Source organism: Sceloporus occidentalis, unplaced genomic scaffold (genome assembly GCF_023333645.1).
Source record: "Sceloporus occidentalis isolate IW3139 unplaced genomic scaffold, rSceOcc1.0.p SCAF_6, whole genome shotgun sequence".
NCBI lineage: Eukaryota > Metazoa > Chordata > Lepidosauria > Squamata > Phrynosomatidae > Sceloporus > Sceloporus occidentalis.
In genome coordinates this window covers 141,269,435-141,289,476 of record NW_028316986.1, presented here as the reverse complement: position 1 = coordinate 141,289,476, position 20,042 = coordinate 141,269,435, and the positions used below count along the sequence as shown (strand labels likewise).

Below are 20,042 nucleotides of genomic sequence, written 5' to 3'. Positions count from 1 at the left end.
CCACAACCCAGGCACAAACAATCCATTTCCACCACTTTGCAATTCATACCCAAGAAACAGGCTGTTTAAAAGCATATTAGCATTTGCAAAACTGAAGAACTCCTCCAGTACAAAACTGAACATAGCCAGATCATCTTGTTTAAGAATGGGATCAGATTAATTACCAGGCCAGCAATTAAAATACTTACTCAAACTTTTTTCATAAAGGTGTTGTACTTAGTATGTCTGGAGTCTAGAATATACTGGACAGCAGTTTGTGTGTGTGTGTGTGTGTGTGTGTGTAGGACAACTACTTGTGTTTAACAGATTAGCCCTAAAGCACCATTGGAAGCTAAGCAAGGTTAGCCCTGGTTAGGGAAACCACCATTGTGCTGTAGGCCCCATTTCAGAGGAAGGAAATGGCAAAACCACTTCTGAGTACTTCTTACCTAAGAAAACCCTATAAAATTCATGAGGTCACAATAAGTCTACAGGCAACTTTAAGGCATCCACCTACCAGCAGGTATCTGCCGGCATGATCTGATGAACCAAATACTGTACAATGGCTTGCTCCCCTCTTCTGGTTATTATTATTATCTTTCCAATTGAAGCCCAAAATGTTATTGAATTGCATCTCCCATCATCCTCTATAGGCAAGGGCCTATGCTTTTGATAGCCAATGGAAGTTGCAGTCCAGAAACAATCAGAGAGCTGTACAAATTAAAGGCACTGGTGGCAAACATTTTGGAAAGAGGCTTTGCCACTTTGAAGTCCAAAAAGATAGTTTGGTTTTTCTAATGCTTGTTTCCCATTAATTTCAAGTAGGGGTTGGACAGTGGAGCAAACCCCAATGCAAAATACATGTATTGTATATATATTTATGGCCACAGCACTGTACAAAAGGTAAGAAAGAGGTGGTAACTTGAATGTTGGAGAGTTGACCAAAGAGAGCTGAGAAAATGGTCACGACAATTTTAAACCAAGTGAATCCCACTGAAGTCAATGGCCCCTAGGACTGGTTGTCATTTTAAAAAGTATCTGTTCCCTAGATGGCCTATAAAGCACATTGTCCAGTAGATGGAGCTTGATGTTAGGATTTCAGTTTTTTCGTTTGTCTTTTTTTCCAGGCCAAGCTAAGCATTTGGGTAGGGAAAGGTCAAAATAAGTGTGCATCTTGTTTTCTACTACATGTGCAAAAAACTTGTACATGCTCATTTCTACTACATATGCAAAAATTACCATATTAACACAATATTATTATTATTATTATTACTATTACTTCTTCATTTCTATCTTTTCTTTGAAAAATAAAACTCAAGGCAACTAACAATATAAACAAAGCACTAGAAACGTTTTAAAATAACAAAACCATTAAAACACGGTAAAAGATCCAGGTTAAGAGATGCATCTTGGCATCTTTGAGGAAAGCAGTGTATAATTAATTTAATAACATGCCACCAAGCAGGCTGTGCTGAAGAAATTGAAATTAACTTAAGGAAATCACTTGCTGCGAAAGCTAGAAGCTATGGGTCTTCAAAAACCAGGCCATCATTGCGAGCCAAGGCTGGATTTAAGTTCTGGCATGTTGTTTGTAATGAAGTTAAGCAAACTTGGGTACACTTCATTTAACACTGGTCAAGCTTTTCTTTTAAACTGCAATTTCCACCTGAAAAGGAAGTTTAAAGGAACTTAAACAAGTTAGAAAATATTCAAACAGCTTAGGACACTATGTTTTTGTACTATATTCATGGATACATATTACGTATCCTCCAACACTGCACAGATGAAAACAAGGAAACGTGTAGCCATGCAACATTAGAGTGTGGTCAAGATGGAAACCATTATTAATATGGAAAAACACACATGGTAGGAGAGGCTGCAGCAGTTTGCTTTTGCCAGAGCCTTCTGGGAAAGGAAAGATTCTACCCCTCCTCTCCATTCCTCTCCCCACTTCTGAGTTGACTGAGTACAGTTTACTTTTACATTTTGAACTCAGTTTGCAACAATTACAGTATAAGAGACCAAAGGGGGGAAATGGAAGGAGAACTAAATGGGACATTTTCAAAACAGATGAAAAAGTAGGAAGACAGAATTAATTGAATCTGTCACTGCCAAATTGGGCATGACATTATAACTGCAGTCACCACTTGATAGTGTACAGCTGCATGCAATGTATCTCTCAGTTCTCTGGAATTGTGAAGCCTGCAAGCACATTTGCAGACACAACAGTCAGTTGCACAGTGTTGAAATTCAGCAGAAATGTAGAGTACTGCAACCACCACTTAAATATGTGAGTGTAAATTTGCACCATATACATATGATGGAGGATTTTTTTACCTTCCTTCTGGCTTCAGAAAAAAGGCTTATTCAAACCTATGTTATATTTACAGTAGGATCCTTAAGATATCCCTAAGATTTTGGTTGCTAGTGTCAGCACAAGATCAGAAGGGGAGTGTGAGCAGTGCCTTCTGATGTAACAAAAGCAATCCAAACTCCAGCTGGTATATTCTATTATAGGATTTGATGGCTACCATTTGCAGAATGTCTGGAATATTACTATGGGTTGTAATCCAGAAGTCTTTGGAGAAGCTTCCAAATGGCATCTATAAAAAGGAAAGAGCTATGTGTTCATGGGCTATTTGCCTATATTGTTTTCATGTGCATGCCAACTCTGTCTGTATGAGGATGTCTCTGGAAAGTGATTCAAACTGTAGCAACAGCTCCAGGAAGCCTTATCTCTTGTGACTGGCAAGAGATAATAGATGCCAGTGGAGGCTGAACTCCAAGTCTGGGCAGCTTCATACAGGTGCAGGTACATACTAACATCTTTAAGGCAGGCACAGAAATAAATGGGCAGCAAATGCAACTGGAAAAGGAGGTGTTCAGAGTTCCAGCAGTTTGGCTGGATATATCACCAGCTTAGGCTTGCCATATCCCGCCTGGGGGCGGGACTTTCCCGGTTTGGGGCGGGGCCACATGGTCCCACCCTGGTTTAGCCCCTCCCCTGGGACCTCCCCCCCAGCAAGGCCCTGGAGGCAGCTCCAGCCCTCCCTCCCCATGGCTGTGTGCCACCCTCCCTGCCTGCCTTAAGCCTAGAGAGCAGGTCTTCAAAACATCTGCCACTCAGAGCTATTGCCAGCCCACTTGGTATATATACCCTGCAAGAGGCATTACTTTCAGGTTACAGTGAGCAAAGAAAAAAAGGCCATCAATGGTTCCTGTTTCCCTGGGAGTCTAAATGCCTCCTCATCTTTTAAATGTCTACCACTCAGTATTGTTGTAATTCTTTATCACAGGGTCGTTTTTGAGGCCCTAAACACCTTTCCTTGTCATATGCAAATTTCTCCGGAAGCTGACCAATGGGAAAGAAGCAATCAGCCCCCCTCCCCTTGGGTTGGTTTTCAAGGGCTTGGAAGGAAGAGATTTTGCCTTGCAAGTTGCTGGTAAATAATAGAAGGCTTTGGGGTAGCAAAGGCTGCAGAAATAGTTTGAACCCCCCCCCCCTTAAACATCCATGGCTCAGTGCTATGGGATTCTGGGAATTGTAGTTTCTTGTGGCACGAGAGCTCTCTTGACAAAAGGAAGCTGAATGGTCCATAGAGGAGGCGTTGGCTGGGGGCAGAGCCTCTTGCCAGCAGTCTTCGGTGGAAGAGAGGAGGCTGATGGTCCTGGCCACTTCCCTTGGCTCCCTCCCTCCTCCTCCTCCTCTCAGAGTAGTCACAGCCAAGATGAGCTTCTCATTCACTCTCCCTGGCTTTTCTCCCCCCCCCCCCCCTCTGCACTTTGAGACCCCTTTAACTGCCAAAGCTCAATGCCACAATAAACTACAATTCCCAGGATTCCATAGCACTGAGCCCTGGCAGTCCAAGCAGTGTGTTTTGGACACAGAGATCCTCCAAATGAATCCAGTCCCTAGCTTTTATATCTCTCACACACACTGCAGGAATAATAACCCACTTTGAGACTGCTTTAACTCAGTGCTAGGGAATCCTGGGAATGCGAGTGTTTGGGAGACATTGAGACTTCTCTGTCAGTCATGGCTCTGAGGCCACAATAGACTACAATTCCCAGGATTCCCCAGCACTGAGCAGTCTCAAACTGGACCATTTCCTCAGTGTGGATGCACCTGGGGAGGAATTCTGGGCACTGCAGTTCAACTACGTTTGGAGGGTTATGGGACTCCCTGTCAGAGATAGCTCTGGGGCCACAGTGTACTACAATTCCCAGCATTCCCCAGCACAAACCCAGGACAGTTAAGTCACTCTCAAACTGGATTATTTCCTCAGTGTGGATGCAGCTTTGGTGAGGAACTCTGGGCATTTCAGTCCAGCATTGTTTAATTTCTGCAGTGTGTTTTGGACCAGAGACAAGGTGACCAGGCATCCTCCTCCTTTTCCAGGACATGTTCTCCATTTGGATCATGGCTAAGAAGCATGGATTTATAATTACATGGGTGTTTTTAGCTTTTATTTTTGGCCATGTCCTACATTTTGGGGTGAGGGCATTGGTCACCTTGGTCAGAGAGCTTTCCAGGGGTTAACTGCCATTCTGCTGTGGTGCTGGAACAAACCACCATTCCCAGAATTCCATAGCATTCAGCCAAGGCAGTTAAAGTGGTCTCAAACCAGATTATTTCTCCAGTGTAGATGCAGCCCAAGCCTTTTGCCTCTCTTATGCCTGAGATTTCAAAGCCCAGCCTTGGCACCACAACAAACTACAAATCCCAGGATTCCATAGGATGGAGTGATGAGAGTGAAAGCAGTGTGGCAGCAGCCTAAGTGTGCTTAATGCAGTTCTTAACATGGTGCACCTCTTGCCTACAGAGTCTCACAAGACTTTTTTGTTTAACTACTTGTACCCATTAACTCCATTTCATGTCTCCTTTATTTAGTGGGGAGGAATACGGACAAAACAAGTCAAAATGAAGAAAAACCAAAGTCCCTTGACCAAAGGGTTTGGTTGTGGAATAAGCCTCTGAAATATGCAAGAGACAATGTTAAAATAAAGCCATGTTCAATGCTCAAATGTGCTGTTTGGAATGGGGAGAGGGGGGTGGCCAGAAAGGGAAGTACATTTCCATGATCTGTCTACGAATAATGTCAAAATGTCCTCCATTTTGATCATGCCTAAGAAACATGGATTTATATGAACATTTCTAAAAAAGCCTCAATTTTTTTGCGTGTCCTCCATTTTTATAAAATGTGTCCTACATTTGAAAATGTTGTCCTGCATTTGTCCTACATTTGTCCCAGTTTGGAGGTCCTCACTTATGGCAACCCTACACCAGCTGCAATCTGGGCCCAGGGGAAGTTCCTATTATTAGCACATAATATTCCTGGCTATGTAAATATAAACCCAGCTATGAATGACAGGAGGAATTGGCCGCCCCAAACCCACCTGAAACTGCAGGGAGCTGCTCTGAACAATGGAGATCTTCTGCATAATGGAATACGCCACTTCAGGATGATACAGCTAGCCTTATCTCATAGTATATTGAAAGAGAAGCAACCTTGTTCTACTGTTGCTTGGAAGTGGGAGGGAGCTGGCCATGTCACCCTGAAGCACCCCACCCAACTGCACCACAGATCTACAACTGCAATGCCAGCCGCCACCGCCACCATCACAATCATCTAATTTTCTGCTGTGTCCAAAACCTCTTCCTCAAAGTTATGTTTCTGAATACCCTTCCTCTGAATGAATGAATGAATGAATGAAGTCCTTTGTTCTTTATCCATTATCAGACTTTTGCCTCTTCCTCGCAGCTTCAAGTGAAAAAGCAATGAACAAATGCTGTGACCTCTTAGGGGATGAATTCTTATGGCATTAGCTTCTTTTGGCCTGTACCTACTCACTGCCTATAGGTTACCCCACTAGCTAGGGGTTTTTTACCATTAATTTTTTTGTTGTTGTTGTGAGCTGCCCTCTAGTCGATTCCAATGCATGGCAATCTTGTGGAAGAGATATCGCCAAGACTCCCTGTCCGCCACTGCTCTGCTCAGGTCCTGCAAACCCATGCCTGTGACCCCACTGATTGAGTCCATCCATCTTAGACATAGTCTTCCCCCTCTTTCTTCTACCCTCTTCTACTTTTCCTAGCAATATTATTTTCTCTAGTGATAATTATGTGGCCTAAGTACAACAGCCTCAATTTGATCACCTTGGCTTCAAAGGAGAGTTCTGGAATACACACAGAGAAGAAAGGATTTCATTCTATTTTTGTGATTCCATGATCACTCATCATGAAATCACTTTTAGCTGTATAGGCAGAGAAGATACACATCCAACCAGGAGTATCCTGGACCTGAAGCTGCCTTGAACCTCCCCCCCCCCCCCGCTCCCGTTACCACTACATTCTGGAGAGACTCACTGTCTACACACTGTCTGGTGGCTGTTTACACACAGTGACTCACTGTGCAACCAGATACTGCTGCCACTGGCAAGGGTTGTTCCCTCTAAGATAAAAAAATGAGGTGCCCAGCATTAATCACATGGCTGGTCACTTCGTTGTAATCTCAGAGGGAGGGACTCATGCCAATGGCACCAGTGGAAGGTGGCAAAATGGAACGCTGTTTAAATAGCCACCTGGAGTCACACCAGAATACTATGGATTCTCCTTGAAGATCTCAAGTAAATGTTCAGGTTTTTTTCAATTGCTTTAATGCAGGGATGGCCCAGATTCATTCTGGAACTGCCCTTCCCATGTGAAGACAGTCTGCAGTTGAATCAGGATTTTGGTGCTACGTTGCAATAAGGATGAGGGGAAACTGATTCAGTTGGCCCATGCAGACATGACACAGACCATCAGAAGTCTAAATCAGGATTTTATTATATGAATTCTTATTTTGGAATTTTTCCCCCTTTTTTGTCATTGCTGAAGTGATGAAACACCTCTTGTCATACCATATGATGTCCTTACCTAAGTATAGAGTGTCTGATAATTACCTTAACAATTTTGATTTTGGCGCAGTGGTTAAATGCCTGTACTGCAGCCATTCACTCAAAACCACAAGGTTGCGAGTTCAAGACCAGCAAAAGGGCCCAAGCTCGACTCAGGCTTGCATCCTTCTGAGGTCGCTAAAATGAGTACCCAGACTGATGGGGGCAAATTAGCTTACTTGCTAATTAGCTTACTTGCTGTTCACCGCTATGATCTTTGGAATAGCCGTATATAAATAAAACAAATTATTATTATTATTATTATATAGAACTGAAATTGTAAAGATAATTTTGGACACCCTGTATTTTGCATGGAAAGGTAAGCACAGGCTTAAATGATAAATCTGATTGCCAGGCACATATCCCCGAGGAAATTGGGTTTATTGACAAGAATACACGTCCCTGTTAACATCTAGTTTGATCCCCTTGTCATTTTAACTGTGACAATGGAACTTTTCTTGGGATCCTCGCAGCATAACTTCAAATAAATCCTTGTTCAAATCAGGAATCATTCTAAAGAATTTCTTATGAAAACCAAAGTTGCACAGCTCAGTTGCTGCTGGTGCTAGCAGTCACTGAACAGATTTGATTATTCCTCTTCCAAGGCAAACAAAATCAGCTAGGGTTCATAGTAGTTCAAGCACGGGATATTTTGGAAAATAAGATAAGTGTTAATCTGCACAGCATATAAAATAAGATACATGTTAATCTGCACAGCATATAAACAAGTTGTTCCAATATTAACATTTCTCCACCCACCTTTTACATAGCCTTCAAATAGTAAAATTCTATAAGATTTGGAATAGACATAACCTCTGCTAGCCAAGTTTCACTATGCTTTTAGCCTAAAGTCCAGGCAGTCTTTTCTGTTTTTGCAAAAGAAAGCTCACCCGAAACAATTTTTGAAGGTGTTTATGCTAAAGTGACACTCTTTCTCCAAGTACATAGAATCGTGTTAGTTTCTCCCAGTGAAGTGGTTGGGCATTTTTGTTTGATGTAGAATAATTCTATAGCCCACCCCCACCCCCATTTGTGGATTTGATTTTTGTGGATTTGATTAATATGTTCTCTCTATGAATCTCATGATTCTCCAGCATGAGAAATCGAACATAGAATCATACTGGAGGGCCTAGAGATTCCTAGAAAAAAAAGACTTCTCTAGGCATTTGTAGGTCCACCAGCATGATTCTATGGTCATCTTCTGGCAGATGTTGACCATAGAGCTGCACTGGAAGACCTAGAGATTCCTAGAAAGGTCTTCTCTCAGGTAAAAAATGAGAACTTTTTTATTTGTGGTTTTCCCACTTTCACAGGGGTTCAGTGTCCCTAATCCCAGTGAATGTGGAGGGCCCACTGTATTCAGTTCAAGTCAGCAGATATGGAGTGACAAATGGTAGCCCATCACACATGGATGTGTGTATTGCACATGGGTGTGTCTACAGTTGTGAAGAATGCAGTGCTCATTTAGTTGTACAATGTCACAATTCCTATTCAGTTGAACACTGTCACAATTCCCTAACAAATAAGGCTGACAGATCTCAATGCCTGGCTTTTGTGGGTCATCTTCAGGTGGGAGACAAGGATGCAAATTCTCTAGTTCTGTGGGACTGAGCTCTGTGCAAATGGAAAGGATTCTGTGCAAGATCTCTCGCTCAGTTAGGAGAGCACCAGCTTGCTATTATTTCCAAATCTTAATTGATTTACTGCTGCAGTTTGTAAAGACAGAGGTGTATTTACTTAACTAGCTTCCTCCTTCCTCCCAGTCATTGTGGCAATAGGGCTGCTCTGCTCTGCATTCAAATCTGTGGCTCAAAGCATGAGAGGGTTGATTAAATGTTCTTTATCCTTTATGCATGTGATAATCATTCACGCAGTTACCCGCCATTTTAGCTTTATTTGTGTGATGCTTTAAATTCTCTTTAATGACGAAATTAGCCCCAGTGTGATTAACTCCATTGCTTCATCACCATACCCCCAAATTTTGCATTTCATTCATACAGTCATATTAAAAAGGTCCTTCCTGGGCACCAGTTCACTTCATGTATGTGAGGAAATAGACTAAGGCCCAGTACAAACAACCCCAAAATGGTGGCCTGGCGACCTGTGGAGGGATGCTGCAGCAACCAAACTGTCCGGCATCCCTCTGCCCCAAAAAGAACTCGGAAAAACTGAGTCCTTTTTAGGATGGCGTGCACACATCACGAGTGCTCCATTGGTGCACTCGTGATGTAAGCAATGCACAGCGACATGTAGACGCTGCGTGTTGCTTACATCAAGATGGCGGCCCCTGTGTGGACAGGAAGCTGCCATTAGGCCGCCGCCATGATGTGCTAGGGTTCTGGAGCATGCAGATGTCACGCACTCCGGAAACCTAGTATCAGCGGCGGCACGCCACTTTTGGCTCGTCTCTCCTGGGCCTAGTCTATGAAAGGTAATGCTATAATTTATTTAATTCAGTTAGTCTCAAAGGTTCTATGAGACCCCTTTGCATCCTGATGTTGCCTATTATTATTATTATTATTTGTTGTTGTTGTTGTTGTTGTTGTTTCTTAATATTTTTCTTAATAAATACACTTGCATAATGTGAATAACCTACCCACTCACAGTTTTTTCTAACTACCATACACATTTATGGGCTTTCCACTTACATTTTTGTGCCTAATTAAACACTTTTAAAAAAAAAAAAATGTGCAAGATGCAACGAGTCAACTTGTCCGAAAAACCCATAAAAATCTAAAAATAGGATTAGGCTTTTACTTTTGGGGTGCATTTTATGCACCTGTGATCCCCTTGATGTCAGTGTCATGCAGTTAAGTGGTGACTCTGTGAGCAACATTACTGTAATGTAACCGTAATTGGGCAACTTTGCCAAGAATGCTGAACCTTGTCAAAAATCTAGCACAGCCCCTTTCAACAGTCTTGATGCCTGATTCATCTTCATACTTCATACTCAAATCTTCAGGATCTTTTGCTTTCCCCTAATATGAGGAGCATTTTGAGAGTGGAAAGTTCAGCTTAAAGAACATGAGCCAGCACATGTCGCACCCATGAGCAAGGTGATTTAATTTTTAACAGCTTTTCCAGAAAAAATTAACATGACTATCACTTTGGGATTTAAAGCACATTAACTCTTCAAAATAACCCTCACAGATCACGTTGAAAATTTAAGGCAGCTCTCCTGCTACACATGATACTATACAAGCATTGTCATTGATCTGTTTTCTTCGTATTGTACAAGTGTGAGAATTCTGCCAGTCTGAGCCAGCAAGCAGGGAAGACTGTTTTAGACCTGAGTATGTAGGGCTTACTGTTTCAAGAAGAGACATCAAATTCTCCTTTGACCACCATCTGCAAAAAGCACTTGTGAATCACAGAAACAAAAGAGGTTTTATCAGTCTCACAAGAGTGAGTGGGTGGAGTTCCAAGACTTAACTGTTCCAGGAAAGGTTTCTTGTGCAACTAGAGAAAAAATTGCTTGGAACTCAGACCAGGTCTCAAACCTGGAACTCAGCTCAGAGAAGGTTAGTCACAGAAGCTTCTGTTTGGTCCAGATCTGAAGTTTATGTGAGGGAGAGGGGATGGGGTGGGGGATATTTTAAAATATCAGTGGTGGTTGCGCAGCACATCTGTACATTATATGAAACAGCTTTGACTTGTGAAAAGTAAATAGCAGTATGTGGGACTGGCTGAAAGAAAAACAATTGCTGCCCAGCCACTTTGCCTCTCCTGTGCCCTTGGCTGGAGAAACGAGTAAAAGAGAATTCCTTCACAGTCCTCTTGCCCATGCTTGGAAATTCCTTATCCCTATGTGATTTGCATGTTGCATATCTGCATATTGAACAGGACATGAACCTAGGAAGAGAAGAATGGCACAAATTTGCCAGGGGTTGGGAACTGATAGCCCACCAGATGCTGCTGCATTGAGTCCAAGGCGACATATTATGAGTTTATCACATGGGAGGGAAGTGCCCAAAGCCCATGGATAAACAGGGGCTAAATCCAAGAATATACCGCAAAAACAGGATTGTTTTCAGACAACATCCCCAGACATCACCATTATCCCGAATTTAACCTGTGAATTAAAGTATATGTTTTGTCCGCTTTTGGCCACCTTTTACTTTCAGGAAAAACCAAAAGTAAAAAGAAGTGCGTTTTGGCTACTTTAATCATGGGTTATGTCTGGGATAGGGGCGACATCAGAGGACATCATCTGAAAACAATCCTGCTTTTGCAGGATATTTCCTGATTTAATCCCCAATTATTCATGGGATTTGGGTGCTTTGCCTCCCATGTGATAAATTCCATAGCCAAGGTTCGAGGCTGTTGGAACATGGATGGTGTAGTCCAACATGATCCAGAGGACTCCAGGTTCTCTGCATTTGGTTTACTGGCTAACTCACATTTTGTATGGAGTTAAGACATATCAAACATTGCTATGCACACTAGTAATATTATTTTGATTTTCCCATCAATCTAATTCCCTTTGTGACTCAGCATTCGTGTTTGGCACCCAAGGTAAAACATTAACTTTTCTTTCAGCACATGTGAGAACTCAGAACTGGGTGGGTAAACAGGCAGAGACACCTCCCAGGGTTGGTTCAGCTTTAAGCTATACATTTGTTTCTTTATATCTTTAAAGGGGAATGCAAAGGCAACCGGTTCCGCAGGGTCTTTGAGCCTTAGGATTTGTGGCATCACTCTTGCTCCATTCATATTGCAGCCTTGGTGGCTAGCTTTGAGTCTGAAAAGCTTTTCTTCAAGTTACTGGAGTTTTCCAGGTGCTATTTTTACAGTATATATTTTTTTAGTTTTGATGGCTTGTTCTGTGTCCTCACGTTCAGCTCAAGCTGGCTGAACTCACAAAGAATCAGGAAATAAATGCTTTGAAATAAACACATAAAATTAAGAACAAAGCATAGTTAGTTCCCAGTTTTGTAATGCATATTGTAAAAGTTTCCTGGGGTGGTGGCTATGTTAGTTTGTTGTAGCAAAACAACAACAACAAGTTAAGACTGGCAAATTTCATGTGCATCAGCATACTGACAAATCTGTCCACAATGGTATGCCAAATAAAGCTTGATACTCTCTGAAGTGCCACAGGATTCTTCACTGATATTACGGAGGGTACATTACATAGAATTTAGTGTTGACACAAGGGTTTTGACCTACCCATGAATAATGAACCTGCTTAACTTATTTTTCAGAATATCCCACCCTTGAACCAAACCATGGCTGCAAAACCCAAACTTTATTATTTCAATGGGAGAGGTAGAATGGAACCAGTTCGCTGGCTGTTAGCAGCTGCTGGTGTTGAGGTCTGTATTATTTTTCTTCTCCTACAAGAGGTTTTTCAGAGTGGTTGCTGGTTTGAGGTTATCATGGTGGGAGTACCACTGTAACCACCACACCATTTGTTCCACATCAATGTAGGGGAGATCCTGAGTTTCTAATGAAGACATGGGTCTCATCCACACTGCAGAAATAAAGCAATGTGAAACCACTTTAACTGCCATGACTCAAATACTATAGAATTCAGGGGTTTGTTTTGTTTTTTAGTTTTGTGAGATATTTACCTTTTACTGTGAGAGAGCTCTGGTGCCCCGCCAAACTACAAATTCCAAAATTCCATAGCATTGAGAGCAGTCCCATTGAATCAATTGGATTTATAGTGTTGACTCCCCTATTTAACAGCTGATTGGATGGGTCTACTGTAGTTGGGGCAAACCAATTGGATGGGTCTACTCTAGTTGGGACCAACCAACAGGATTCCAGCCATCTACTCTTACATTGGGATAAGCAAAGCTCACATGCATGTTGCCACATTACACCTATGAACTTTGGAAACCCAAACACAACATAAACCTTAACACCAATGACTCATTGGTTCATTGTTTTCATGTCAGAGAGGCAGTGAATCCACTCCAGGCTTTAACCTGAACTTTAAAGAAGTGTTGCACCTATTTTGGGGGATAGTGTTTAGTATCTTGGATAGCTCAGTTAAAGTTCAGGCTGAAACCCAGAGCAGTTTCACTGCCCACTTTTCTGACATGAAAGCTAGGAGTTTATCAAACAGGAGGAACTTCTCTTAAATTCGAATGAAAAGAAAGTGGGGCCAGAACACATTCACCTAAAGTTGCTAGTTTAGCGCAATTACATGAATGTGCATTGCGTTCGAACTGGCTTCCCACTGCCCAAAAATAGCATGCCATTGCCCGAATTTGCGTGTGGCAGTCTATCACGCAATAACATGAAACCACATGATTGCGTTCAGATTGCCATCGGATTATATTTCCAATTCCCCTTGTCTGACAAACTAGGCTCTCGATCTGGTAACACCCCTTTAAATGCTGGTTGACTCTATAATCTTGATAAGGAAAGATTAATTCTTTTCTTAAAAGTAACCTGAACCTTTCAACAGAGGCGTTTTGTGTTCTAGACTAAGAAAAAAACTAAAGACTAATCTGCATTTAACATAAATTAAAACCCTATAGTAGTGTAAAATATATTTACCTGTCCAGCATTCCTAATATATAGCAATCTCTGTTTTGTATGATACTGTGGCACACCAACTACTAGCTCTTACATTGTTTGAACGTTGGTCTTTCAGTCTGCAAGGAAAATAAATCCTTTGTGCTCTCAGTGCATTCAGGATAGATAAATCTTCACAGGTAAGTGATAATGGATGGAGGAACCTTCAGTTAGGTACCAGATGCCACACAACCCTTTGTTTTGTTCTGTTTTAACAACTCATGCCATTTCTTCCCCTTTTCAGTTTGAAGAAGTGTTTTTGGAAAGAAGAGAGCAATATGAAAAACTATTGAAAGGTAAGGCTTTTAATTAAGATATTCACTCACTTTTCAGAACACGTACACTGGAAACAAAGAGATGGGTTGGTCCAGCTGATATTTAAAGAAAAAGCCTTCCTGTTTCCCCAGAGGCAAATTCTGGGATGGCACAGGGACCAAATAGTGCCCACCCAGTGCCCAAAGGTAGGGTTATTATTGGATCCTATTTTTGTCACTGGAAGACAAGAGCATGTTTCTAGACAAGCGTTGTATAAATACTGGCCCTGTTACTTCCTTACCGTTGTTACTGTTGCATGCCTTCCAGTCATTTATCATTTGTGATGACCCTAAGATGAACATATCATGGTTTTTTCTTGGCAATATTTCTTTGGAAGGAGTTTTACCATTGCCTGACTCTGAGTTTGAGAGATAGAGACGGCATTGAAACCCTGGTCTCCCAAAGGCATAGCCCAACACACAGACCACTACACCACACTGGCTCTTTGCTGTACCTTACTATGTGTGTTGTGTGCCTTCAAGTCATTTCCAACTTGTGGCAACCATATCACAGGGCTTTCTTGGCAAGTTTCGTCAGAGGGGGAGTGCCACTGCCATCATTTGAGGCTGAGAGAGTGTGACTCGCCCAAGATCACCCAGTGGGTTTCCATGGTCAAGCAGGGATTCAAATCCCGGTCTCCAGAGTTGCAGTCTAACACTCAAACCACTACATCATACTGGCTTTCGTCCATACAAACGTGATCATGGACAGAAATCCTGCAATTGTCACTTATGAGGAATGAATTACTTGATAAATGAGCAAGGTTAGAAATAATAATAATGTTAATAATACTAATAATAGGCCTAAATATCAGAAAGTCACCAGATCCTATCTGATCATGGAAGGGCCAGCTCTGGTTAGTACATGGAGGGGAGACAGGTAGCAAATGGCAGGTGCTGTAGGCTATATTTCAGAGTAAGGAACTGGGAAAACCTCCTCTGAGGATTTATTGTGTAAGAAAACCTGATGAAATTCATGGGGTCACCATAAGTCAACAGGTGACCTGAAGGCACATACACACAGAAATAATATATTCTCCCCTATTGTAAGTACTAATATTATACAACACTTCCCTGGGCACACAGTGTAGCTTGTTTGACCAGTCACGCCAGCTTGGTCTCATGTTTGTTTGTTTTAAGGTATTTGTAGTTTACTTTTCTGTATTTAGAAGAAATCCAAAGACAAGATTTAAGGTAAAGCCACAGGAAAAGGCAGTGAAAAGATTACAAAGCATGCAGCCTAAAATCATATTATAAACAGAAAGATCAATACAACAAAACCAACAGTTACCAATCAGCCATGGAAAGCTTGGAGGAATAAAAAGGGCCACAGTGCACGTTTGTGCATGCGTGGGCATGCGTGCTTACAATACATAAATGCATGCAAAAACCCTGAGTGTATGTAAATATTCAATTTGTACACCTGCTCATCTATTTCACACTTTGAATCTGTCTGTCCTCTTTTGGGGGGTACTGAATTATAGGAGAGCCACATATAGGTTCTAGGTCACAAAGAACTTGGAAAGTGGGAAGAAAGGGCAGCACAGGGTTTGAGCTGACACTTGTAGTTTACATATAAGTGGCAGGACTCCTTGACAATCTTTTTGCCATGCTACTAGCAGAAGTGATGAACTTGTGTGGAAAGCACAAAGAGGTTTAAACAATGAAGTTTTGTTGTTGTTTAATGTTCTCTTCCAGCATAGACAAGTCACCAGAGAATGTGGTTCAAGAAGTGAAAAGGCCTGACATGATTTTATTTTTGTCTTTCCAAAGATGGATTCCTGCTCTTCCAGCAAGTGCCCATGGTTGAAATTGATGGGATGAGACTAGTGCAAACCCGGGCCATTCTGAACTACATTGCTGCAAAGCACAACCTCTACGGGAGGGATCTGAAAGAGAGAGCACTGTACTGTTGTCCTAACTAGTTTCTTTTTCTTTGTCATTTATGAGTTTATTCTGAACACTTAACAGCCTTAATGCATTCAAAACAAACCTGGCAGGCAAATGGAGAGAAGCACATTCCTCTTTCTTTTCCTGTATGACATCGAAGCACATGGGAGAGGGTCATAAAAGTGTCTGAAAAGTGTCCCTTGCGCCAAACTGGAAAAATCAGTTTGGCAAAAGGGATATTTTTATCATTCTCTCTCATGCTTTTACAACTGAAAGAGAACAGAAATGCTTTGATGTCACAAGGAGACAGAAAGATAAACATGCTTCTCTCCATTTGTCTGCTGGGTTTGTTTTTAATGTGATAAGGCTCTAAGGGACAAGGCTACCTGAAAGCTGTCCTCAGGACTCATAGTGAACATCAGTGGTGTTAAACAAGGATGAGAAGTGGGATTGTTTTTTATCCAGGGAGTTGAATTCTAGTTTGGCAAGAATCTCAGGGCCACATTTCAGGAGCTGATGGGGTTAAGGGTCCAGTGCAGAGTAGGCAGGCAGAAGCAAAAAGAACCAATGGGGTATATATTGCATAAAAATGTGGACAATCTTCCCACTACTCGTAAAAAAGAACATACATTTCAACATTTCACAGATAAAAACCAGGACATGTGTGACCAAGCAATATCAGATTGGGATCAAGATGGCAAAATTATTGATGAGGTAGAACACACAAGCTAGAAGAGTCTGCAGCAGTTTGCTTTTACCTGTGCCTAAAGTGAAGGACAAGCTTCCATGCCCTCCTTTCTCTCCTGCTGAGTAGAGTGCAGGCAGCTTTTGCACTTTGAATTCAGTTTCTAGCAGTGGAAGTAAGCTGAGAATGAAGGGAGAAAGTGGGTGAAGGAGAAAGAAACTGCAGCATTTTAAAAGCAGCTGAAAATGTGCAATGATAGAGAATTAATCAGGACTGTCTCTACCAAATAGGGATGGTATGAAAATAGGTCCATTCTTTGTATAATTGCTCAAGAGTAAGCCTCAGTGTAGCAGTCATGAAGTATTGCAAAATAGAGTCTGGCTTGATGGATCTCAGCTAAAACATATTTAAAATGTACAGTATATAGTTTTAAATTGTCTGTAACCTCTGATCCTGTATCAAAGAAAACAGAAAAATTTCCCTGCTCCTAATAAAAGCAAGTCTGTCAATGACATGTGCAAGTGTTCCCTGCATAGCGTTAAAGGGTGAAATGACACAATGTGCAAATGAAATGTTTGGACTCTATGAGGAACTCCCTATGGGTCAAATTTGGTCTGTGAGCTCTTGTATAGCTGCAGTATTCTGAGTTATCATGCTAAAGTCTGCTATATCTTCTTGTCCATTCTGCTGCAGAAGAGAAAAACAAACATAAATATTTTGTATATAGTCTGGCTAGATAGTACACAATTAGAGCACTTTAACTGTCATGACAACATCCTATGAGATCCTAGGATCTGCAGTTTAGAGGGACATTTAGAATCCTCTGTCAGAGCTCAACTATAAACCCCAGGATAACATAGGATATTGCTGTGGCAGAATATAGCACTATAGTTATGTAATATAAAGAGGGCAAAGCTGAGCAGAAGGGAAATGCTGAAATTCTCCCTGTTTCATAAGCATCAGTGGTGAAAGAGCTTTGTCTTCTTTTCCCATCACGCTATCTTATCCGTAGATTAATAAGACGCCTCACAGTGTAGATGATATAACTTACTGAGCTTGTTATATCAAATTTAAGGAAATGAAATTATGTGATCTCTATCTTCCTCTTCAGAATTGATATGTATGTGGAAGGAACAACTGACCTGATGACAATCATTAGAGTACATTTCAAATTACCTGCAGAAGAAAAGGAGAAGAATCTCAACTTGATCATTGAACGTGCCACAAAGCGATACTTTCCAGTTTATGAGAAGGTATGCAACACAAGCAAATGCAATGTTCGTCAAGTGTACTGGAAAGAAAAATGATTCACTGTAGGGATTTTGGCATGGGGCATTTACTTTTTCACTTGGTCTGATAATAAAACAGATAGAAAGCATACCCTCCAAGTGCCAGGGATAATCATGATTAAAATATTTTCAGCTGTTTTAAAAATGTCCCAGTTTCATTCTCCCCCTCCCTCTTTCTCCCTTTGTCCCCAGCTTATTTCAACTGTTATAAACAGAGTTCAAAGTGCAAAAGTAGTTTTCACTGAATTAACATGGTATGGATGAGAGGACAGGAGAAGGTTGAATCTTGTCCTTCCCAGTAGGCTCGGGCAAGAGCAAACTGATGCAGCCTCTCCTAGCTTGTGTGTGCTCCTGCATTAATAGCTTGTGCCATATTGACCACACTCAGATGTTGCTTGGCCACCTGTGCCCCAGTTTTGATCTGTGAAATGCTGAAGCTATGAGAAAACACTCTCTTCCTTATGGGGAAGAAGAAAGAGTGATTCAGCACCTTCACCACGCTCAGACTGCAGACTTTTGTAAGCTGCAATAACCCAAGCATTTGATTAGTTTTATTGGCTGCCCGTTATTTCTGTGCCCACCTTAAAAAGTGTTGGTAATTACCCTTAAAGCCACAAACCTCATTTGGGATATGTTTACTGTAGGGTATGTCTGCACTCATATGAACCTGCCCAGGTTCTGAGGTCAGTCGTCACCACTGGCACCTATTTGATTGGCAAGCAAAACAGATAATGCTTCTGCAATATGGAGATATGTGTATGTCTCCCTGCTTCCCAATTTTACTGACTTTTTCAACAGATCCCGAAGCTTTAAAAAAAATCCAAGCTGCTTTTTATTTTACGGTGCCCTATTTTAATTTGTTGTAATGTTGTAACGTGTTAGTTTTATACTATGGTTTTATTTATACTTTTTTATTTTTATTTAAATTTTAGTTTTATATTGTGGTCAACTGGAGTTGGTTATTACTTAGATGGGTTAGTACTTGGACAATCATGGTTAGTACTTGGATGGGAGACGGCCAACGCATATCAGCTGCTGTAGGCTATATTTCAGAGGGAGGAACTGGCAAAACCACCTCTGAATATTCATTGCCTAAGAAAACCCTATGGATCAACAGGTGACTTGAAGGCACATAATGCACAACTCACATCTAAATACAGTTTGCTTGCATCTTCTGATTTCCACTTATGCAGCCTCCATCACACACACACACACACATTTTGGGCAAAGAATTACACAACCAGAAATGTCTGGTGATGCAATTCATCTGTTAAAAAAAAGTTGCAGGGTCCTCTGCATTTATTTAATAGCAAATGATATTAGCCAAGATCACCCTTCTAGCTTTGCTGGTGGAGGCAGGGTGGGAAACAGCACCAAAGCACCTCCCTAGTAGCCCATCTCTGTTCAAGAGCTGCACTTCTATAAAGGTCCAAAACACACCACAGAAATAATCCAGTCTGAGAATGCCTAACTGCCCTGGCTCAATGCTAGGGAATCCTGGGAACTGTAGTTTTGTGAGACATTTAGCTTTCTCTGTCAGAGAGCTCTGGTGTCACAATAAACTACAATTCCCAGGATTGGCTAGCACTGAGCCAGGGCAGTTAAAGCGATCTCAAACTGGATTCTTTCTGCAGTATGTTTTGTACCAATTCAGTATTTTAGAGAGATGTTGGCTGCTGGTGGTGAAGAACTACCTTTTTTAGAATTGTTATGCAACTGTATTATGATGTAAGAGTGTAATCCTCCAGGTTTTCTTTTTCATTGTATAGCAAGTCTCCCAGTTATTCTTAAACTGAGAACAGCCTCAAAGGTTTTGGCCTAAAGAGGAACATTAAATGCAGTAAATAGTAATGCCTCAATAGATTAATACTCACCTCCTCCACCACTCCATTTGCATCTAATACATTTTTATTTCATAGATTTTAAAAGACAATGGGCAACATTTTCTTCTTGGCAACCAGTTCACCTGGGCTGATGTCCAACTAATTGAAGCCATTTTGATGACGGAAGAGAAAGAGCCCACCATTCTCTCACAGTTTCCTCTGCTGCAGGTAAAAAAAAAGACGATCTAAACAACCATAGATATGATACTGTCAATAATGTAAAACTTCATATGAGGCCAACAGCAATTTGACTAGCATTCTTCAAAGCTTTCCAGGTCCAGATACTGCCAATAAGAAGTTGACACCCCTGAGAACAAGGAAGTATGTAAAACACAAAAGCATAGGATTTCCAGCTTAAGTCAGAATGGCTGCAACAAACTGTTTTGTATCCATGGCTCTCATCTTTTTTTAAATCTCTGCCATATAATAGTCAATAGATCTACAAAGACGTGCTTCTGCTGGAGATGAAAACTTCTAGAATTGATACAGGTCAACACAACACAACTTGGAAAAGTTAATTAATTTGTTTTGTTGTGTG

General features: G+C 41.3%; 1 protein-coding gene across 1 annotated transcript in view; it reads left to right on the top strand.

The window, feature by feature from the left end:
- Positions 1 to 12,128: 12,128 nt before the first annotated feature.
- Positions 12,129 to 20,042, top strand: part of LOC149311458 (uncharacterized) — a 29,003-nt gene continuing 21,089 nt past the window's right edge. The window contains exons 1-5 of the mRNA XM_089531102.1: positions 12,129 to 12,230; positions 13,688 to 13,739; positions 15,531 to 15,663; positions 17,444 to 17,585; positions 19,541 to 19,672. Of these exons, the coding sequence (XP_089387228.1) occupies positions 12,144 to 12,230; positions 13,688 to 13,739; positions 15,531 to 15,663; positions 17,444 to 17,585; positions 19,541 to 19,672 (546 nt within the window). The 5' untranslated portion in view covers positions 12,129 to 12,143. The remainder of the gene's footprint in view (positions 12,231 to 13,687; positions 13,740 to 15,530; positions 15,664 to 17,443; positions 17,586 to 19,540; positions 19,673 to 20,042) is intronic.